Raw genomic sequence first — 22,198 nt, 5'->3', positions numbered from 1 at the left:
CTGCTTTCTAGAAACTGCAACAAAAGGACCAGAAGTCTTCTCCAAGAGAGATCTGAAACTGAAACCCGCTGCTCCTACCCCTGAAGTCTACACGGAAAACACCCAGCTGACCTTACAGAGAGGATGATAAAGAAACTGCACTGAAGCATGAATCCAGCATAGAAGACTGAATACCACCCTTAGCACTGGCACCCGAGCAGCCGAGGGACTCAGGACTTCAGCTGTCAGGAGCTCGACAGCGTTGAACGATCAGACACAGCGCTAGAAAGCCATCGATCGCTTTAACTGTAATCAGTGCTTGCCTTCAACAAGGTCGCTGGGCCATGAGACACGTGCCTTCCTCCATCCGACTCGCCCTGCGTGCTCTGGACCTGCCAGGATTGGAAGTGCCCTGCAAAGCCTTCAAACCTTCCAGGACTCCTGAGGTGCAAAGGGGAGGCAAACAGCAGCAGCAAGAGATGGGTCAGGAACAAGGGATCATTTCAGGACTTCCTGCACTCGCCTCCACTTATGTGCTTTGCAAGCTCTTATTTTCCAAGGCAATTTACAAACAAGCAGCAAGATAACCATTTGTTCAGACAAAGGTTAATAGGGGTCTAGTGGTCTCCGAGGACTCTGCAGACACACTTAGGTGAGAAAATTTGGAGCAGCAATAAAGATGCTGCGCAGACAAGCAAGTCTCGGGAGAAAGCTTTAATCCATCTAAATATTCTCATTATGTACGTTCTTCAGCTTCCATTCACAGTGATCAGAGCCGAGACAGCTTCCAGTGGCTTTTTGGGACAATAAACCATGAAATAGGATTTTTACATCAGTCATTCTTTCTCTCTCCCTGCAGCTGAAGAGTCAATGTTTAAAACAGTTTTTTGTTGTTCTCATTATTAAAAAGAAGCCAGTAGCGGGAGAAAAAGAGTCAATAGGATGAAGGCAGGACAGATCCTTGGCAGACCGGAGGCACTTGGCACAAGAGAACTATTGGCACCATTTCTGCAGAAGACCTCAAATAGAATATTTGTCCTGGTAGCCCAAAAAAGGGTTTGTGGGGGGCCATGTATGCAGTAAGAGATACAGCACTACACCCAGAGACCTGCTTCAGAGGGAACAGATTGTAGATGTGAGCACCCATCGTGCTCCTATAGCTGCCCCAAACCTACATACGGTACTAAGACAATGCCAGAGGAGTAGAGGCAGGCATTGAGCACAGAAGGGCCGATCCAAAAGCTCAGATGCTTTCTCTTGGGATCACAGGGTTCATCTGTCCCCTGGCCATGGGGGAACTTTGCCTGCAAAAAGAGACTTTGCTTGTCCACTGAAATATGGAGCCACAATTATTCCAACAAAAGAAAATGTTAAAAAGGAAGTGAAGGCTGAGAAAACAGAGAAAGTTTTCTAAAGGCTGTGATTCCCACGGGACCAAAACCAACTATGATGCTCTTCATGCATCTCACACCTGCAAGCCCTTGTCCCCCACAGACCCCACACAGCTCAGAGGTAACGGTGATCACCAGCAGCCTCCTGAGCACAGTGACCATGGGACAACCTCTCCCTCCACCCCAGTAATCCACCACAGACGATCCTTCCCCACTTGTAAGGAGGAGCACAGAAAGGCACTGAAACCTCTGCTCAATTACAGGACAGGAAGGATTAACCACAACCAAAAGACTGCAGATATTTATTCTCCAAATCCACACAAGGAAGCAAACAGGGAAACGTGCCTCTGAGGGCTGTGCACACAGACAGTGCATCCACTGCTTCCTTCTGTTGGTTTTTATGGTGGTTTTTTTCTTAATTCTTCAGGTCTTAACAATTATCTTCATGAATTATAGACATAATATCCGAGAGACACGGGCAATAATTAATGCATGTCTGCTTTCTCTGACTAGCCCGTTCTGCTGGGCCAGGCAGAGTTATTGAGATTCAAGGGAGAAATCCTCAATCTTGTGAAAATTTTAAGGAAGCAGATCGAGACAATTTAATAAAGCAATAATATTTCTCTTAAATAATTAACTAGGCTTTGACGTTCAGTAATACTCCTGACTCCCAGCTCTTACTTTTGCAATAATGCTACAACAGCTCTGAGGTGATCGGCTGCACATCCAAAGTGTACCAACTGCTAAATGGCTGCACACAGTTTTTGCCCCTGGACTTCTCCATGCACACACACAGGTACCCATACACAGACTACTAACACTTCTGAGACCTCTAACATCACTGTCCAAAATCCACACTGGCATAGCTTATACGCCGCCTTCTCATTTTGCTCTGCTAACACTTATCTCCAGGTACGAGTGCTCAATTTTTGCCAGCCACGAGTCAAGCAGCGCTTGTCATCCTCTGGGAAACCCTTGGCTTCACAGCGGAACCACAGCACAGTAATAGATGCTATGAAGAATCCTGAACTAGACAGCAAGCTATTACTAAAGTAGCACATCGCACTGATGTTAAGTGGCCTGTTTACACCACCTCTCAAACAGCAGATTTTCCAGCAGCGTAAACAACTTTATTCACATGAAGAATGCACTCGAGAGGTTAACATACTTGAGTATACTGAGAACTATTATCTCAAAACAACTCCTTCTGCCAGCCACCAAAAGCACCCCTTTGGCACACACACATCACACTTAGGCAACATAATACTGAACATCGAGAACAGAAGTCTACTTAAGATCCGAAAGATGATTCTAACCATTAGCCATCTACAACACAGCCACGTCACCCATCCTAGAGAGCTGCTTGGTGAACAAGGCCAGACTGAACTGAAAACTTCACGTTCTCTGTTACTCAAATGCACATTATCTCAAGGAAAAGATCCCCACCCAGCAGAAAGAAAATTTCAAGGGAAATAAAGGTAATGCTGGTTTCAGAAACTCACCAGATACAGTCTGTAGGCATCAATCCTTCGAATTGGCCCCCAGCACTTGTCTGTATCATTGTACTTTGTGCCATCTCCAACATTGCAAGAATGGTTGCCAATGGCACTGCTGGAAAAGGAGGGAGAAACAAAAGACAGTAATTAGTTCCCAGCAGATGCCTTCCCCTTCACTGTATTCATGAAGAGGAACTGTCAGAGGCCCAAACTGTGTTTCTCCCCTCCCTCCATGAGGGCACGCACTCTTTAATTTCTGCAATACGTAACAGAGCAACTCACTGACTACTATGCATTTAAAGGTAAACCCCTGATTGTCCCCAGTCACAGTCCCATCAAAACCAAAAACCTGCCCTCATTTCTGCTACTGCATAATGCACAGCAGTAAGCACACTTACCAGGTCACCTGCATGAGAGAGACCGGAACAGCCGCTGCATAGATTGCCAGGTCCCCATAGAGGTAGATAATTATGCAGAAATAGAAGAGGTTGACACCCACTGCAGGAAAAGGAAATATTTTCACTGAGATACAGCACACGGGGATTCTTGAACTTTACACTCTAAATTAACAGCCCACAGAACTCTTTCAAGGTCTTGAAATCACAATTTCCCTCCACAATTTACTTCTGCAGGAAGCTCCACACAAGGGTCACGTCAGCAGCACAGGGACCTTTGTTGCAGCTCAAGAACTAATAGGAACTGATGCCTCAGAGCTGAACTGCCTCATTAAATACCCTGCCTTCAAACTAGGCACTCATTTAAGCCCATCCTACAGTCACCAGTCAAGGCCAACAGGTCTCACCTAAGTCATCTGCCAGATGAAGCTGTCAACCTGGAACAGCCACAGGCAAACATCCAGCTGATGGCAACAGATTTGGTGTGAACACAACTTGAAGAACAGATAAATGAAGAAGCACACACCTCTAGTATTCCAGCGATTCCAAACCCTGTGCCTGAAAACCCTGAGAACCTTCACATGAAGGTTTTGGCCCCGCAGATCCAGTTCCACTGGGCTGAAGCCGTGTATGGAATTTCCTTAACATCTCCACCCTGAGTCACACCTCAAACCTGCAAAGCTTTAAAACAGCTCCTGCAGCCCCAGTGTCACAATAAAACACCACCACCACCTGTTCCTGCTCCCCAGTGTTTTGTTTTCTCGAGTTCGCTTTGCATTTATCTATGAGTTTAAGAACATCTTACATGGGACACACAAAACAGCCTTGTCTGGACTCAGGGAAATACTGGCATGGAGAGATGAAATCAGCAGCTGAAGTCAGAGATGACTGATGAGACTCTTGGATTCTTTTCTTTCAAGAGAGTCCCAAAGTTTTCCTGTGTGCTTTGCCAATTTCCATTACATTGCATGTTATAACAAGTATCTGATGTATGGCAGATATCACAAGATCCACTAAGCAGGGGAACAGACGGACTCGGAATAGATTCTGATTTGGGGATCTGCTGCTGATGTCAGGTTTCAGATACTCCCTGGAGGAAATAAGGCTCATACAACAAGCTACACCGCAGCTGCAGCACCAGGTATCTACCAGCACACACTGCACTCCCACTGCAGCACCGACTGTGGGAAGCCCAGATGACGGCCCTCACAAAACTCATGCCCTGCAAAGGCAGGAAGAGTTTATTGCCAATTCTTTTATAAACTGCTACTGATCCTCCCTAATCAATACCTTCATTACTAGACAAAAAATGGGAAAATCAATGACTTCCTGTGGGGATGCAGCACGATAGATGTGTCCAGAATCCATTACTGCAATAAATGACTGCTCAGACCCAGAAGAAAGCACCCAACACTGCAAATTAAAAACCAAAATGCACCAGCCCAACAAGCAGCCCTTCAGAGCCAGCCCTTCTCAAAGAGCATCTATACCGTCACAGCCTGAGTCGGGCTGCTCCCTTTAAGAAAGCAGACAGTCTGAGATGGAGCTTTATCCCCAGCTTACCTCCCAGGACTGCAGATTCAACTCCTGTCAGATTGTTTAAGGAAAAAAAAAAAGGCAAGAAAAAAGAACAGAGAACGATAGATATCAGAGGCTTGAAGGTCTGCTGCAAAGCCTTCACCAGCCTTCTCTGAAGGCTGCACAGCCCACAGAGGCCTTGGTTTTTTATCTACACATTGCATTTTGTGGGAAAAACCCACTCAGTCACTTGCTAGCTGTCAAAGTGCAGAGATTAGTGCTTGGAGCCAGGATTCCCAAGCACGGCCCAGTATCTCAGCACTAAGCAGAAGCAACTGCTCAGCAAACTGGAAAGCATCTCTGAATGAGGGCTCAACAACGGCCCATTGCTAAGCACAGAGGAAGGCAAAGCAGCAAGTGAGTTACAGCTGCCCCAGACCCTTCACTGTACAGTCTTCATCTCCTCTCACAATAATCACAAGCTACATTTCCAGCTATGGTCTGCTGCTCTTTCAGTTGATTTCTTGCAGAGATTCATGCCTTGGCATTAAGCTGAGTTGGTCCAAGGGGAGATCCTTAACACAAAAATCAGATCACTCACTAAAGCAACATTAAGAAGAGGGATTAAGATCCAGAACACTAAGCAGTTTATATTGCTTTGCTAGGAAACGTTTACCAGCACCAGAAGACCTGTATTTCCAGCACCCTCTACTGGATGAGCAGCACCCAGCACCAGGCAGACAGCACAGTAACACCCTGCTCTCCAGAGGGGTCATCCTCACGTCCTCCTGAAACGTATTCCTTAAGCCCAGCTGCCCCTCAGAGGAAACAGTCTTACACTGGTATAAAGATGACATAATGCAGTGGAGAAAAACAGCCCACCATGTCTTCGTAAGGCAGCCAGTGAATGAGAGAAAATGCTCCTTTCCACAAGAAATGGGGCTTGACAGACTCAAAATGGTACATCTATAATGTCTGATGATTTTCTGGCTCTGCACACCATTTCGAGTGCACTCTTCACCAAGTTTTAGAATCGTAGCTTGAATTTCTATACGCAGCAATGGATACGGCTTTATCACAGCACAGTTACAAGTTTACTCCCTAACATACCAGCAAAGATACTTAATGGCAAAAAAGACAACTGCTCCCCACATGCTCACCAGGAAGCCTTCCCACCCAGTAGCTCACACCTTTGCAGTTCTCTTGGTGACAGCCCCCCACCAGACACATGCAGTTCTTAGGAACTCTCCCCAGAAGCCTCCAATCCTTCAAATTGAGGCTTACAGGGTTCAGGGAGGACCAAACATCTCGTTCTCAGGTGCTACCAAGATGGAACTAGTGACTTTTACTGCTGTAGACAGATGAAACTCAGGATGCAGGTCTGCACTGAGGTGCACTGAGATTTGAGGAAAAGACATGTACACAATACACAGCAGGGCCAGAAAGGACTTAAAAACATGAATCACTTACCTTTATTGAAGAACATGGAAGCCATCTGGCCCATCTCCACTCTTTCTGTAATTTCAAAGATATTTGGTGATCCGCGTCTCTCTGAAAGTTACAAACAAGAAGGGGTTCAACCAGACCCTCCAATAAACCCAGCGGCCAGACCACCTGAAGGCACTCAAGCAGCTCTATGAACAGCATGAAGGTCAGTATGTACTATCTAGCACTCCACAGCTGCAGAGTCACTGGTCCAATGACTCTGCTGAAGCCAAAGTGTTTTCAAAGTAAGGTACTCTCATCTTAGTGACCTAGAAAAGAAAGATCTTTATCGGACTGCAGAAGGTAAACTGAATTCTCAATGAGTCTTATCTTGGAAGTGCGAAGGACTTTGGAATAAGAACATAGAGAACTAAGGGCAAAATGGACAGAAGAGCCCTACTTCACTTCCTAGAGACCATTGGAATGCAGTCTGCAAAGACAAGGTCTCAAAGCACAAAGCAGGTACTTACGAACTGACAGGATAGGCCGCGTCTCTGCTCGCTCATAGCCATCTCGGAGGAGAACATCACTGTCAGACACCCCAGAAGAAGAATCCTCATCCTCATCATCCTCCTGGAAGAAGAGATCAGAACACTGCTGAGATTTCCTCTAACCACAACACGAACTATGGCATCACCAGCATCGTGGCCTCACTTCCAGCATCTCAAAGATCCCCAATAAGGCTGGGCAGGACAGGCCAACAAACAACAGCAATGCCAGGGAGATCGCAGCCCACACTTGGGATACTGCAGAGAGCAGAAATGAGTACCAGCAGAGCAGGCTAAGGTGAGTGGCACTCTGCTGTCCTAGCAGGTCATACACACAGCAACAGCATCCAGTACATACAGTGAGATGTGACACTAGGAAGTAAAACAACTTGTCAGATGGACACAGTTGCAGAACTGGTTAAAAAAATAAATAAATAAATAAATAAATGGTCCTAACATTTTTATTGACAAAGCTGGTCAGAGCAGAAACACCCATCTCATAACTCCAGCCCACTCACATACAGGCAGGAACCTAAATCAGTGCAGTTATACCTTGCCCAGACCCAGAACAGCCGCTAACACCAGAATCCAGAAAGCCACAAGTCAATTTTACAGCAAGGACATACTTCAGGACTGTCCGCTCCCTCCAATACATCCTTACTGGCAGCAAGGACATTCCTACCTGTCCCAGTTAAATGACCTGAGGTAAGCAAGGATTTATAGACACTCCAAATGGCACCACTATATTGGCTGCCACCTCCCCGCACTCACTGAGCAATGCTTCTGGGCAAGGAAAGCACAATCAGTGAGAGATGTGAGCAGCACAAGGGATTTTTCAAAGCTGGAACAGAAAATCCTGTCTTTAATGAGCAACCCCACAGGGAACTAACAGCCATATTTTACAAGGCAAAGTTAAGTAGAGTAGAAATTTATTCCTTTAATGGAGTTACTAATGAGGCGAAGCAAAGACAGAGGAATCTCGGGCAAGCATTATGTGACAAAAGAATCCCAGAAAAATGGAAAATTAAATCCCAAACAAACCTTGCGCTTCTCCATTCTCTTCCATCGCAGCTGGGCATTTGCAGCAGCCATGGCTTCCACCACGAAAGTAGTAGTCATGTAGCTTGGGAGAGAAATTCAGCTAATTCATAAGACAAATCTACATTTTTCAGCAACTATCTAAAGGAATTGCTTCCAAATCTACCAGTTACTGGTACTGCCACAGTTTACATTTTAATCAAGCCTATGAAGCACGTAGCTTTGAGGTGAGGAACTTAGGAACATTAATACATTAGTTAACATTAACATCAATACTAATGTATTGAGCGTGGCTACCTCTATATAGTAGCACCTAAAAGATTTCAAGAGTAACGCCTTCAAATCAAAGGCACATCCAGGCTGACAGAACTGGATATCCACAAGAAAGGAACTTCTAAATCCTATTCTTGCAAACAGCAGGACAAGGATTTTATTCTTATTTTTAAACCAAGCCAGAAAAAATTCTATGAATAACCTGAGAATCTCAAGCTATTTGGACATCACTGCTGTATCAACAGTCTTCAGCTCCACCTGCTGCTCCAGTGAGGAGACAGACATCTGGGCAGAAGCTCATGGTAAAACAGCATGAAAGTCATGAGACCAGCTCCAAGATCTCCGTCCAACAAAGGGTGAGGGGATCAATGGGTCCAACAAAGGGTGAGGGGATCAATGGGTCCAACAAAGGGTGAGGGGATCAATGGGTCCAGCTGTGCAGTAGTTTGTTCTCCTGACACACTTGCAGCTGCCCATTCTGCTGCCAGACGTCAAGATAAAACCAGTTTGCTTCCCACGTACAAATCACAAAGGAGATAAACTTATGTTGCTTATAACACAGTTAATGTTTTGGGAATTGATCAGTAATACAGGCAAGCATGGGACATTTCCAAGGGAGTCTGGACTAGAGACAAAGTCTTTCCCATCAGACAAGACATGGGGCTTAGTGTCCCTCCAAATAGGGTCCACAGGAAACACAGCTGCAGAGATCAGGGCTCAAACAACATGGGACAGGATCACTCAGAAAAGCAGCGTAAACCTCAGCACTGTTACAGCTCCATCAAACTCAAACCCCCAGTCTCCTGAAGACTCACACTCGCATCCTACCTCATAAAGCCCAGGAACATCAGGAGAACGAGGCTGACGAGCCACCCTGCAGTTGCAAATGCCTTTGGCATGGTTAGGGCTCCTGTCCCGACGATGAGGTTGAACATGTAAACCAGACCAACCTGCAACCATCCACATAATCCAGAATGAATTTACAGCTGCGCCAGAGATCATCCACATCAAACAGACAAACTTAAACAGAAAGCAGTCATTGCGAGCAAGATAGGCGTGAGCCCACGTTAGAAATAAACATAGGAGTGTGGAGAAATGGGCACTGAGAGAACTACTACCTAGAAACCTTAAAGGGCTCCTGCCCTGCATTCACTGCAGCACCGTCATCTTTCCAGGGCTCTCCCAAGACAAAAATCAGCCACTGCAGCTTGTCAGAAAGTTCCTCTCATTCAGTCAGCACAGCTGTCATTCTGCACGCACATCTCCCAGCCACCATTTACTTCGCTGCAGGACGCTAAAATAAAACACTCAGGTGTTTCTGACTTGGGTCCAGCAGGCAGAGATGGGAATGTGATGAATGTGATGTGTGTGTGTGTGTGTGTGTGTGTGTGTGTGGAGGAGCTGGATGTCTTCAAGGAAACACGAGAGTGCTCGACATTATGAATGAGATTCTGTGCAGCTGCTGGAGCGCCAACGTGATGTGAGAGTCGGTGACACCCGCCCTTAGAGCCCACGTGTCCCAGTTACTGCCTTGTGCTCTGTGCTCTCAGCTGCGGCCCATTTCTGCAGCCGAATCTCCAGTTACTCTGAATTCAATCATTAACACAGGGCTGGATGTTTTAGAGCATTTGGAAGCCAACGATGCTGGTTTCAGTACTGACTCTATGTCCAGGGCTCTGTGAATTCGGGAGGGGAAAAAGTGACTGCAAAGCACTTGTCTGAGAGCTGACGGGATGTGGATACACATGGCTATGGAAATTGTAGTTCAGTAACAGCAAAGGAGTAAGTGTACATTGACAGGACAGCACAGAGCAGAGATATCACATCTGAGTGTTGTAAGTGAACGGGATTGAAATAAACTCACTGAGAGAACAGACACAAATAGGGACAGTTCGGTAACACGATGGAAACTGAACAAACCCGAAGCTCCGACGGCACAGCTCAAAGGCAGCATCGGAGCGACGGGAGCAACACACCTTAAGGGAGCTGCACGTGACAGTGTGCGCTGATGGGAGCATTAAGGAAGTATGAGAGCACGGAGCGCAGGGACGGACACGGGGACGGACACACGGACACACACGGACACACACGGACACACACGGACACACACGGACACACGGCGCTGCTCGGACCCGCCGCCCGCAGGTCGATACTCACATAGGGCGAGTAGAGCTCCCCCGTGTCCGTGATGCCTCCAGCCATGGCGGCAGGGGGAGCTGCAGGCCGGCAGGGCGATGTTCTCAGCTCCCGTGGTTACCCGGGCTCACACCGTATCGCCGCGGTACCGGCAGGGCGGGCGGCAGCTCCCGCTCGGTGCCCGCACACCCGGTTCCTCACGCTCCGCCCGGCTCCTCAGCCGCCGCCGCTCCCTCCCCCTCCCGGCTCTCACTGCGCACGCGCGGCCCGCCAGCCGCTACTTCCGCACACGTGACCGGCTCGCTCCCAATGGGGAGAAGGGGGCGTGAGAGGCTCGACTGCGATTGGGGCTGCGAGGTCACGTGTGCGCGGAGTGGGCGGGGCGATGACGTCACCGTCAGCGACGGGGAAGCGAGTGGAGATTGTGCGCATGCGTGCGGCGGCGAGCGGCTGATTGCGTCACACGGCAGCGCCGGGACCGCGGGGACGGAATAACGGGAACGGGGAGATACGGCCGTGAGTGAGTGAGTGAGTGAGGGCGGCGACACCAGCCGGGCCCAGCCGTCACCGCCCCGGTACCGCTGAGTTACCGCTGCACAGAGCGGCCCTATCCCGGTCCGCCCTGATGGCAGCGGGGCCATGAGGAACAACCAGAGCACGGCGCTGCGCGGCGACAGGGTGGCGCTGGTTCCGTACTGCAGCCAGCACGTGGCCCGGTACGAGGGTACGAGGGTACGAGGGTACGAGGGTACGGCACCGCCCGGCACCGCGCACAGCGGGATGTGCCTGTAACTCGGGGCCGTGCTCGGCTCAGTGCGTTACGGTGCTCAGTGCGTTGTGGTGCTCAGTGCATTGCTCTGCTCAGTGCATTACGGTGCTCAGTGCATTATGGTGCTCAGTGCACTGCGATGCGCTTCACACCGAGCTGCGGGATCAGCAAATGCAGCTGAATTTCCAGCAGCACCGGTCCCTGCTTTATATTAGAGAGGTTTATATTAGAGAGCCACGTTTATATTAGAGAGGTTTGCAGGTGCTTTAAGCTGCTGTGAGCGCCAGGCTGCCATTATAGGACAGAACAGCTGCCAGGTGCCAGGCACAGTGTTGGGGGCACAGCGCCGCCATGAGGCCGGTACCGGTTGTGTCTGTTCCCAGGTACCACGAGTGGATGCAGAGCGAGGAGCTGCAGCGTCTGACGGCCTCAGAACCGCTGAGCCTGGAGCAGGAGTACGAGATGCAGCGCAGCTGGAGGGACGATGCCGACAGTGAGAGCATGGAGCGATTCATGAGGGGGGGGAGGGCTGAGAGGGGCCTTCGCTGTGCTGGGAACCAGAGAACAGCCAGGGCTGCTGCTGTCCTTCTCGTGTGGTTTTTAAAGACACCTGATTGACTTTACAGAGCATTGTCTGATGAGCTGCTGCACAGTCACCACCCCCCAGTTCCGACTGTCATAAAGACATGGAAGGGAGCTGTATTTTTCCTTGAGAAATTGAATGGTTTTGTGATCACCCAGTTGAGATGTGTTGTCTGAATTGGTTCCCTGGCTGTATTACAGGTAGTGAATCACTGCCTATAAAAGCCCCATAGATGTACAGTGAGCAGCAAAATACCGAGGCTGGCAAAGATCTCAGCCTAAGACGTCTGTCTCCGCTGGCATGAAGAGCCTTGCTGAAAGCAGCAGTAAGGCTGACTGATGAATCACTAAGTCTTGATGTCTTGTGCACCAAACAGTTCTTTGCCCAGACTTGCTGCAGAGAGGAAAAACAGCAAGACCTCCATCAGAGAATGAACATTTCCGTGCTCCTTTCATGCTTATTTCTAGTCTTAGTGCCTGCATAAGCACACAGTGATTTCTACTTCTAGTGATGAAAGCAGGCATGCTTGGCATAGGAAGTTCAGTTATTACCACTTCCTCACTGTTAACGTGTGGAAACTGCTGTCACTTTGCCCGCTGCACACCTTCACTTTCAGCCTTCAGTATTACATAAGTAACTTAACATGCCCTAATAATGTTTTTATTCTCCCCAGAGTGCACCTTCATTGTGCTGGACAGGGAGCGCTGGTCGGAGCAGGGATGCAGGGATGAGGACTGCATGGTGGGGGATGTGAATCTCTTCCTCACTGACACCGAGGATCCAACTTTGGGCGAGATTGAAATAATGATTGCAGGTAAGATTCTACTTGCTGTCTTGGGTCTTTGTCACCTTGGCTAAAGGCAGCAGTAGAGAGATTACAGATTCACAGATGTTATTGCAGCTTTTTGTTCTCATTGCATTACCTTGACTGTTCAGCCCTGAATGGCATCCACTGCTGCTCTGGGTCGCAGTATTTTCTGACAAGAATCCAGTACAGCTGCTTTGTCTCATGTGACAAGACACTGACTTCTGCAGCTCCTTCTTTCAGAACCCAGCTATCGTGGCAGAGGATTTGGCAAGGAGGCGACTCTGATGATGATGTCCTATGGTAAGGATGGCTCAAGGCAAGGGTAAAGTTGTGATGTGATCTAGAAGCACGTGTTCCTGGTGAGGTGCACAGGGCAATAAGGGGAGCATCTGCTTCAGAAGTTGCAGCCCTGTGTCTTTGTAGATCTGGCAGCCAAGCAGGTAACAGTAATTATTGTCTTTCTGGTTTCTCTTGTAGGAGTGACAGAGCTCGGCATCACCAAATTTGAGGCTAAGATTGGTCAGGAAAATGAAGCCAGTATTTGCATGTTCAAGAAGCTTCATTTTAAGGAGGTGTGGTGACAGCCCGGCTTCTACCCCCAACATGAGCAGTGTTTGTCCTATGGTTGGGAGGGAGCTCTGTTTCTTCTGTGTGATACAGGTTTCTGTGAACAGTGTTTTCCAAGAGGTGACACTGAGGCTGGATATCAGTGACCAAGAGAGACAGTGGCTCCTGGACCAGACAAAACACGTGGAGAAGAAAAGCTACATTGAACAGAAGCTTCCAGCTGACAGGTAGATGCAGACACAAACCTGGTTTCCAGGGAAGGTTGGACTTTGTTGTGAGGTCTAAGCACAAATGACAGGGCTGCACTTGACTGATTTGTTCTGTCTCCTTTGTTATCTTGTCACTTTTCCACTTTGTTGCAACAGCTGAGAATGCTGCCTGAACTTTGGACCTGGACAATAGCTGCTAATTCACAGACTCGACTCGGAGTGACTCCATGACTTTAACATGCTGTTCCAGCGGGGCCTGCAGTCACCAGCAGTTAATAGATTCCTGGTACAACCAGTTTCTGGACAAGCAGCAACCCGTGTTCCTGCTTCCACTGCCCTCAGAGCAAGATTCGTCACTGTTGCAGAGGAGGTCTGAGTGCTCTGGGAGCTCAACCTGTCCTCTATTCAATAATAATTACAAAATAAAAATCTCAGGTACCTCTGGGAGCGGTGGGGCTTTCTTTGACTGGTGAAAATCTCCACCTGGAAGCTGCTTTTCTGGCCCTCACCCAGCTCCAGAGTAGCAGCAATGACTGGAAGAGACAGGATAAGAGAGCAGCCTTGTCCTCCCATTGCCCAGCCCAACCTGGAACAGCAGGTCAGGGTTTTTCTCATCCTCCATTTCACATGAGAGTGTTACTTTTGAGGGCTTCAGTCCCACATAGCCCCAAGGCACAGGGTGCTACTCCGGCTACAGCAGCCCAGTGGTTGCTCAGGCATCAGCAAGGACTGCACTTGGCATCCCTGGTGCCCAGGCAACGCCAAGGCACTCCCTGCCTCCCCAGGCAGCTGGGAAAAGCCTTCACCCTGGCAACCCAAAACAACAACAGGTCTGTCCCAGAACACCCCTTGGGAGGGGGGGCTCAACACATCCCCATCCGCAGCTCTCAGGATTGCCAACTGAGCCACACTTCTGGCTGCAGCAAAGGATCCATTCCCCCACTCTCTCCCGCTGCAGCAGGAGGGCTTAGCACAGAGCTGCATAAGCTGTCCCAGCACACAGGGCTTAAAAATAGCTGTATGAGCCCAGCAGGACCAGCTCCACAGCCCCCGGCTGCAGGCTCCAACCTCCACAGAGGGGCTCAGCCCCTGCCCCAGGGCTGGCAAAACCCTCAGAGGTCCCACTCTGGATGGGCAGTGCCCTGCTCTCCTCCAGCCCGCTGCTCTGAGAAGGCAGCCCAGGCACTCAGGCTCACCCCACACCCCAGTGGAGCAGTGGTGGCTGTTTGGGGTTGGGGCAGCCCCTAGCAACGCTGCCTCCCTCCAGCCCAGCTGGCAGCCACGTCCCTACAAGTCCCTACGGATGGGCAGATTAGAGCAGGCACACAGTAGACTGGAACGGCTCCCCCCACCCCCCCCCGCGGGATTAAAGCCCTTTAATCGTCCCAAGGCATTAACTCACACTGGGACCAGCCCAGCCTTCTCCATTAGTCCATCCCAGCTCCAAACCGAATCCTGTATCAGCTCACCATGGCTTAATTGCTCCAGGGAGACATTCGAACAAACTCAGACTCTAAGGTGTCTGCCCATAGACAGGGCCCAGCGTGCACAGCCACCTTCACAAGGGATGCTGCCCTGCCCTGCAGCCCCTGCCCCCAGGCCCCCCCCAGCACCATGCCCTGGGATCCACGGCTCCGCAAGGATTTGGCCTCCAGCTGGACATGTGAAGTCAGGAAGATTTATTCCAGTAAACAGAATTTATCTTCATCTTGACAACACGACACCTGATTGCAAAACACAGAAACAAAACATCCACAGGAAGAATTTTCCACAAAATACATTAAAAAAAGAAATAAACTGTGTGATTGGAAAAACTCTCATTTTGGAGAAAGAAGAGAGTCTACAGAGAACCCTTTAAACTAAGCAGTGTAGGACACAAGCCCTGACCGGCTCTGTCTCTGGGAGCAAGCAGCAGCACCGGGGGTGATTATTGCTTATTATTGCTTGCTGTGCTGGCTCCAGACACCTCTCCTCTCCCAAAACAACCCTGGGGCAGAGGCTGTAGGACGCCCAAGTGCCTCTGAGAGCAGCTCTGTGGGCACAGGAACGAAGGGATGGGGTCATTGTGGACGGACACTGCAAGGTTAAGAGTGCCAACCCCAGGAGGAACTGCTGCGGTGTAGGGCATGGTGAGAATCACCGAGAGCCTCTAGAAGGGGAGATGATCTGGGGGGGCTGAAACAGAGGTGGGCTTTGGGATGGGAGAACGAGAGCTGGCAGAGGGGATGAGAAGCGTGGGGCACCAAACCCGGCCACTCTGAGTGACCAAACCTCCCCAGAGCTCTGCACACAGCCGGGCGCACAAAGCTTCACACCGGGGCTGGAGGAGCACCCAGGGCACCGTCACCATCCTCATCAGGGATGCTCAGCGACCCCGAGCCCCGTCCTCCCCATCAGGGTGGTGGGGATGAAGGGGATGGGGCCGGTGTCCCTGCCCCGGGGCGGATTCACAGGTTGCTGAACAGTTCGTTCTTCTTGCTCCAGTCCATCTGTGGAGCCCGTTTGCTGGTGCGCTTCTGGTGCGCACGCTCCTTGGCCACGGCCAGCGGGATGTCGAGGTCCAGCAGGGAGCTGGGCGCTGAGCTGCGCTTGTCCCCTTCTTGCAAATCGGGCTGCGGAGAGAGAGGAGCTCAGCCTCCATGTGGGGACTTTGCCCACCCCCCCCTCAGTCATTCTTTCCGCCCCTACCTCGCTGTGGGTCTCGCTGCCTTCAGGGGATGCAGCCAGTGCAGGGCTGGGGGGTCTCTCTGACACCGAGTTCAGCCGTGGCTCTCCACCATTTTCCTGCAGGAAGCAGAGCAGGAGAGAGAAGCTGAGGTTTGGAAGCCACCCCTGGGGCTGCTGCCATCCCTCATCCTTCCTCCCTGCACGTAATCCGCTGAGAGCTCCGTGCTAATAAACACCTCCTGCACTGCCCATGCAAGGCTGGGAGGATTAAACCTGACTTCCCAGCTGCAGCAGCAGGAGGAGGGCTGTGGAATGGGGTGCTGCTTCCCTGAAGCACGAGGGCTCCTTCCCAGCCACAGCATCATAAGGACAGAGCCTATAAGTGATCTGCTTCCTGGGGGCCACTGCTTCCCACTCCCCTTCCCAGTGGCACCTGCTCTCGTGTGACAGTGTGGGAGCCTCGACCCTGGCAGCCCGTGGGTCACCCAACCACCCACAGACAAAGGAAGGAGGGACATCCAAACCCAGGGGCTCCATGCCTACAGACCAGCATAGGTGGGATTTAGAAAGGACAAAAAGGAATTTATCTCACCTTCTCTATATCACCATTGGCAATGGGCTCAGGCAAGGGACCTGCAGAGAGGACACGGCGTCAGGTGGGGACAGGCACACACCAGGGCTGTGACCATCGGTGCCCGTGGGCACAACAGCTCCGGGGCAGCCAACGTGGGCTGCATCCTGCCACCATCAGGGCAGGGAGGGGGCCAAGGCTGAGCCGAGGCTGGAGCAAAGTGAAGGACAACCACACACCCTCCGTTCGCTCCCTGAGCCATAAGCCCTGTCAAAGTGTAAACCACAGGGCAATAAACCCTGCCCAGCACACACCCCACAGCCACGTGCCAGCTGTGGGCCGGGCAGGAAGGCGCCGACCAACCCCCATCCCAGCACAATGGGATCCCCATGCCTGGCACCGGACCCACCTGCCAGGTGCATCTCCGAGGGCACCACCCTGCACTTCTTGAAGAACTCATCAGCCAGCACGCCCACCACCAGCAGCTTGGTCTCATCGCCGCCCGCCTTGATGGCCGCCACCACATCCGCGTGCTGTTTGCCCTCCACGGGCGTCCCATTCACCTGTGGGTGTCACGGAGATAACGGACATTCCTCAGCCCCCCGCGGATGCCCGGAGACGTGCAGGGATTAGCAGCACAACCTCATTAAAAGCAGATTTTCTCAGAGCGATTAGCACAGGGCTGCACGGGGAGCGGGGCAGTGCCAGGAGATGACGGCACAGGGCGGCTGACCCCAGCACGGCGAGCACGGGCAGCCCTGGACCCACACAGCCACCACACACCCTCACGTCTGTGCCCTCCCATCCCAGGACAGCGGTGCTGCACGGGGTGACAGGTTGATGAGCAGCACGGCTGCACCCAGGGGTGGGATGGCTCTGCTCTGAGTCACCGCCAGCACTCAGGGCAGGGGGTGCCCCAGAGGAGCAGCTCCTGGGCGCTGCCCGCCCATCCCGTATCTCAGGGACACACCATGCTGCTGGCCTCCCATTGACCCCATCACCCACCTCAACAATGCGGTCCTGGGCTCGCAGCCCCGCCGCCTCAGCCGGTGAGTCGGGGTCCACAGCACGAACATACTGCCCAGGGCGGCTCTTCTCACTGTGCAGGTTGAAGCCGTACCCGTTGGGGCCCTTCTTGATGTGGCACAGCCGGGGACGCAGCTCCTGCGAGGGGACAGTGAAGGGATGGCTGTGAGATGGCGGCTCTCAGCCCTCACCCTGCTATGGCACAGGGCTGCAGACCCATGAAATTCACAATTGTGGGCACCTCCAGCTGGGCATGGAGACCAGAACAGACCGTGAGCCCCAGCCCTGCCTGGTTAGGTGCAGAACATGGTAACTATGGTGTTCCATTACGGAAGCCTGTTATTACACACATCCTCAGATCGGGCTCTTCCTTTTGGGATTAAGATTGCCCAGTGAAGGCAGAGGAGGAAGCAGCCTGGATGGAGGGCAGGCACCCACCTTCACCCTATGCCAACAGGTCCCACCTCCTGCAGACACAAAGACCACATCATCCCCCATCTGGGGGTGGCACCAAAGGGACCCCAGGTACTCACAGAGCAGCACCCACACTGAGCAGCCCAACCTATGGCTGCAGCAAACCAGGACCTGCAGGAGCAGGGCAGCAGCACGTGGGGCGTTCACCTCCTGGTGGCACCACCCCAGCCTGACTCAGTGTCCAACTGTTCATAGTTGTAGATTCATGGGATCATTAAGGTTGGAAAAGACCACTAAGATCATCAATCCAACCCCTCCCCAGTGACCACATCCCTCAGTGCCACATCTCCACGGAGCTGAGCACCCCCAGAGGGCTCCCCTGCTCCACTGTGAGCCCCTGGGTGAAGAAATGGTTCCTGATGCCCAACCTGAGTCCCCGGCACAGTGTAAAACCATCACCTCTCATCCTACTCACATAATACATGCATAGTGATACTGTCTTGATCGTTAGCCCCCGATCAGCGGTAGGGATTTCCCAGTGACAAAAGTCACACTGGAGTTCCTAAAATATCCCTCACCACGGGGTTTCATCACTTATCCTTCCCTTCGTCTGTCCTACTTTGGTACCCAAACCATCCCTGGGGACAGGCAGGAATTCCCCTCGTGCGTGCCCTGCGCTGCTCCTTACCCACAGCACACCCACATCACACCACGAAACTCCCTTGGCCAGCAATGATCCTGGGCTGGCACCAAGGACAGACACAGGGCGCTGCCGAGGGTGACACATTGGAGCAGCCACGCAATGAGAACAGCCTGTGTGACAGCCCCACAGCTGCTATCAGCCCCGTCCCCGTTGCACAACACCGTGGGGTCAAGGCTCACCAACGCCCAGCTGGGGACCAAAGGTTACGGCAGGACGTACCAGCAGCCAGCTGTGTCCATGTGCTGGCCGGGAGCTGCCCAGTGCATCCCCTGTGCTCTGCATGGGATGTCAGATGGGGCTGCAACACAACAGCACGGCTGCTGCAATGCTCCAGGTGGGCCATGATGTGCCAAGTCCAAAAAGCAGAGCTGACAGAGCCGGGAGGGAGCGGAGCTGCAGCACATCGTGTCCCGTCCATGGCTGCAGGAGCAGCTCCAAGCAGGGCACACAGTGCCTGGTGTCGGAGGGACCCCAGCCTGCACAGCACAGGAGCAGCAAAACGCCCGGGGTGCCCACAGCTCCCAGCGCAGTAACAGCACCCAATGAGCAGCATCTGCAGCCCCAGCTCACAGGAAGCTCCTGCAGCCCCGTGAGCAGCAACAAGCTGCAGGCAGCTCCCAGCAGCCGGCAGAAACACGGGCTGCGAGGACAGCCAGGCCAGCACATTCACACGGGTCCTGAAATCTGGCACACGCGCCGGGGCCCCATACAAAGGGGATGCAAAGCAGCCTCTTGCAGCATCCCTGTCACGTAGGGCCAGGCTGGAGCTGCTTTTCATGCAGCCCACTCCTGCTCCCGAGCACAGTTGGCTCTAGAAGTAATTTAATACATTTCTCAGTTCAGCTCTCCCTGCACAATGCACCCAGCTGCACTCACCACACCCCAACCTGCACCCGGGGGCTCAGATGGGTTTTGCAGGGGAGAGCAAGCGCTGCATTCAGCATCTGAGCACTGTGAGCACTGGGCACAGCTGGCGCTGGGCAGCAGGAGCAGTGCTGCAGTGAAAGCCCGGCACGAGGAGCTGTATCAAAGCACTGCCGTGCAGCTGAAGCCTCCGGAAACACGGTGTGGGGCGGGGGGCCACCACCCACAGACAAACACCGGGGACAGTCCCATGTGGTGCAAAGCCCCAGCAGGGCTCAAGTTGTGTTCTGCCACCTGGGGCCACCCCCAGGACCCTAAAGCCATGCCCGCTGTGGGTGGGTGCACTCACGGGCGTCCTGAAGCCCATCATGTCCCCTGGGGTGGCATCCAGCTGTGGCAATGCTCCCTGCTAAGGGGGACCGTGTCCTGGCCGAGGTGTTAAGCGCTCGGAGCAGCACAGAGCAGCACAGAGCAGGAAGGCTGACAGCCGGCCGCTGGCAACACGCGTCTCCAAGCCTGCATGCAAATAAAGGCCAGCCCTGCCCCACAAAGCAAACAGGACTCTGACACACACGGACTCGCCGCGCTCCTGCCGGCACCGATCCCGGGAGAATCCCCACCACGGGGCGGCCGGGCACGGCCCGGGGGCACAACCCGCCCCGCTCGGTGGCTCCGCTCCCAGCGCCGTCCTGCGGCTCCTCCGGGTTCCCCAGGCTGGGAACCGGCCCCAGCCCCGCGGCTTCCGGCGACCTGTTGTGAAACCACCGGGCTGCACCGAGATCAGCCCGTGTCAGCAGCGTCACCGACTTCCTGCTCCCACACCGACAGGAGCTGTCAGCGGTAACCGCACGGAACCGTCCCACCCCCGCACGGAGCTGCGCACCGAGGCGTGCAGGGCAGGGCGCTCCCCGGCCCCATCAGCCGCGTCCCAATGAATCCTTCCAGCTCACGGAGCAGAGGGCGCAGCACAGAAGGACTCGGTGGCCGGGGGGGACGCGAGCACTGCGCCATATGTTGGATGCCGTGGGAGCACAGCCTGCTCGTTCCCACGCAGCGTGTCCTGCCCTGAGACTCCAGCTGGGGCGACGTGCACCCTGCGGCCACCAGAGCCCACGGGCGGCCCGTGGGAGCTTTAGACAAAGGGAAGAGTCAGCGCTGGGTGACAGCAGCACCTCGCCCTGCAGGACAACAGCTCGGCACCGCGGGCGGGTTGCAGGAGCGGAGCGCAGCTCTGTGTCACGGCCTCCCAGGAAGCGCCTCGGTCGCAACAACAAATACTTGTTTTCACCGAGCAAACAAAAAGCGGCTTTATCCGCGGCAGCCCCGAGCGTCCCTTAGAAACTGCTGCGGGCAGGAAAGGTCAGCGGGTCTCCATTCCTCACCCCTCTGCAGCGCCCTGTTTGTGCAACCGCTGACTCCTACGTGCTTCGGACATTCTGAAACCCGAAGGGCTCCGCGTTCCCCATCCCCGCGGCGCGGCTGAAGCCGGGCAGTTCAGGGCAAGAGCGGCCGGCGCAGCACGACGCCTCCCCTCGCCAAATCCTATTTGCATTTCAGAGGCAGTTAACGCCAAAAGCCTCGGGGCGACCCGGCACCTGCTCTGTTCTCTTCTTTGGAGGTGACGACGCAGCGCTGGGGGCTGGAAGTGAGAACTCCCGGAGCGAGCAGAGCAAACAACAGCAAAACCCAAAGCAAAGGACACACGGCGGCAGGAGGCCGGGCCGGGCCGGGCAGCCCCCCGTGCTCACGCGTCGCCATCAAGCTCCCCCCGCCCCCCCCTCGCCACACGCCTGACCCCGTTTCGCTCCTGCGGCACAAGGACGGAGCGGGGGGGGCGCGACCCGACGGGCCGAGACCTGAGCGAGGAGCGAAGCCCCGGGGGCACCGGGCCGGCCCTACGTGCGCCAGATGCCGCCCGCCCCGCCCCGCCCCGCACTCACTGTGTCTCCGTGGCCGCCCCGCTCCGCCGGGGGCTCCCGCTGCTCGCGGCCGTCGGTGTCGCCGTGTGTCCCGGGCGGCTCCTCGCGCAGCGGCTGCACCACGAGCAGCCGAACAGCCCCGGCCGCGGCCCGGATCCGCTCCACCACCTGCTGGTGACTCTCCCGCTCCACGTTCGTCCCGTCCACCTCCAGCAGCCGGTCCCCGGCGCGCAGCCCCGAGCGCTCGGCCGGCGACCCCGCCTCCACCTTGCGGATGAACTGGCCCGCTTTGCCCTTCTCGCCGTGCAGGTGGAAGCCGTACCCGTCGGGGCCCTTCTCCATGCAGCACAGCCGCGGCGCGGCGGGTCCCGGCGGAGCGGAGCTCATGGCGGCCGAACTACGACCCGCGACTCAACGCTCTGCGCCCGCCCGCCACCGGCGGCGGCTTTTATACCGCGGGGCGGGGCTGGAGGCGGAGCCGGCCAATCAGAGAGGGAGGGGGCGGGCTCAGGACGGCGATAAGGCGGAATTATGCAAATAACGACCGGTTATGCAAATAAGGGAGTGGGCGGGGTTATGCAAATGTAGCCCCGAGGGCGCGGGCAGCGGAACCGCAACGCGACGGAGCGACCCACCGGGACCCAACGGGACACACCGGGACACACCGGGACCCACCGGGACCCAACGGGACCCAACGGGACCCAACGGGACCACCCGGATCACACAGCATCACACAGCATCATCACACAGCATCGCCATTCAGAGCCGGTTACGGGGGCTACGAAACGCCCCGGGATGGGAGATCAGCGCGGGTGGGAAGGCAGAGCGGGAGGGGATGGGGGGGGTGGTGCCCTTTGGGGAGCGCTCCTCTCGTTCAGGAAACGAGCCCCGGCCCCGGT

At 53.9% G+C, this 22,198-nt stretch overlaps 3 protein-coding genes across 8 annotated transcripts in view; 1 reads left to right on the top strand and 2 right to left on the bottom strand.

The window, feature by feature from the left end:
• Positions 1-10,471, bottom strand: part of TMEM104 (transmembrane protein 104) — a 35,531-nt gene extending 25,060 nt beyond the window's left edge. Inside the window, exons 1-7 of one of the 2 annotated variants that reach the window (XM_015880322.2) lie at positions 10,221-10,471; positions 8,892-9,013; positions 7,794-7,875; positions 6,735-6,837; positions 6,250-6,330; positions 3,265-3,364; positions 2,873-2,978 (exon numbers count right to left, since the gene is read on the bottom strand). In XM_015880322.2, coding sequence (XP_015735808.1) covers positions 2,873-2,978; positions 3,265-3,364; positions 6,250-6,330; positions 6,735-6,837; positions 7,794-7,875; positions 8,892-9,013; positions 10,221-10,265 — 639 coding nt within the window. In that variant the 5' untranslated portion in view covers positions 10,266-10,471. Of the gene's footprint in view, positions 1-2,872; positions 2,982-3,264; positions 3,365-6,249; positions 6,331-6,734; positions 6,838-7,793; positions 7,876-8,891; positions 9,014-10,220 lie in introns of both variants that reach the window. The other variant, XM_015880321.2, reaches the window with a different exon arrangement.
• A 133-nt stretch (positions 10,472-10,604) lies between these two features.
• NAT9 (N-acetyltransferase 9 (putative)) lies at positions 10,605-13,582 on the top strand. Of its 5 annotated transcripts, none has more exons than XM_015880342.2 (7): positions 10,605-10,723; positions 11,352-11,461; positions 12,225-12,365; positions 12,600-12,659; positions 12,837-12,931; positions 13,020-13,153; positions 13,292-13,582. In XM_015880342.2, the coding sequence occupies exons 2-7, from the start codon at positions 11,365-11,367 to the stop codon at positions 13,293-13,295; spliced, it is 531 nt and encodes a 176-aa protein (XP_015735828.1). In that variant the 5' UTR covers positions 10,605-10,723; positions 11,352-11,364; the 3' UTR covers positions 13,296-13,582. The 5 variants fall into 5 exon arrangements, 4 of the variants coding, with proteins under 4 accessions (XP_015735828.1, XP_015735826.1, XP_015735827.1 ...); XR_001558913.2 differs by having other exon boundaries at positions 10,622-10,915; positions 13,034-13,153; XM_015880340.2 differs by having other exon boundaries at positions 10,625-10,915.
• A 1,211-nt stretch (positions 13,583-14,793) lies between these two features.
• Positions 14,794-21,733, bottom strand: SLC9A3R1 (SLC9A3 regulator 1). The gene is made up of 6 exons (XM_015880339.2): positions 21,321-21,733; positions 17,379-17,537; positions 16,783-16,936; positions 16,395-16,435; positions 15,824-15,919; positions 14,794-15,747 (listed from the first exon to the last, which is right to left on the bottom strand). Exons 1-6 carry the CDS (start codon positions 21,684-21,686, stop codon positions 15,583-15,585), a joined length of 981 nt encoding a protein of 326 aa, XP_015735825.1. The 5' UTR covers positions 21,687-21,733; the 3' UTR covers positions 14,794-15,582.
• Between the last annotated feature and the right edge of the window lie 465 nt (positions 21,734-22,198).

Source organism: Coturnix japonica, chromosome 18 (assembly GCF_001577835.2).
Source record: "Coturnix japonica isolate 7356 chromosome 18, Coturnix japonica 2.1, whole genome shotgun sequence".
Classification (NCBI taxonomy): Eukaryota; Metazoa; Chordata; class Aves; order Galliformes; family Phasianidae; genus Coturnix; species Coturnix japonica.
This window is presented reverse-complemented; position numbering and strand designations above follow the sequence as displayed.

Excerpts from the sequence above, each read along its gene's own strand:
- NAT9 (XM_015880340.2), top strand. The coding sequence starts at position 10,839 with ATGAGGAACAACCAGAGCACGGCGCTGCGCGGCGACAGGGTGGCGCTG. Across the intron at positions 12,366-12,599 it reads GATTGAAATAATGATTGCAG|AACCCAGCTATCGTGGCAGA; the intron begins GTAAGATTCTAC and ends TCCTTCTTTCAG. Across the intron at positions 12,660-12,836 it reads TCTGATGATGATGTCCTATG|GAGTGACAGAGCTCGGCATC; the intron begins GTAAGGATGGCT and ends TTTCTCTTGTAG.
- SLC9A3R1 (XM_015880339.2), bottom strand. The coding sequence starts at position 21,686 with ATGAGCTCCGCTCCGCCGGGACCCGCCGCGCCGCGGCTGTGCTGCATG. Across the intron at positions 16,937-17,378 it reads CCCAGGACCGCATTGTTGAG|GTGAATGGGACGCCCGTGGA; the intron begins GTGGGTGATGGG and ends TGACACCCACAG. Across the intron at positions 15,748-15,823 it reads GCAGCGAGACCCACAGCGAG|CCCGATTTGCAAGAAGGGGA; the intron begins GTAGGGGCGGAA and ends CTCTCTCCGCAG.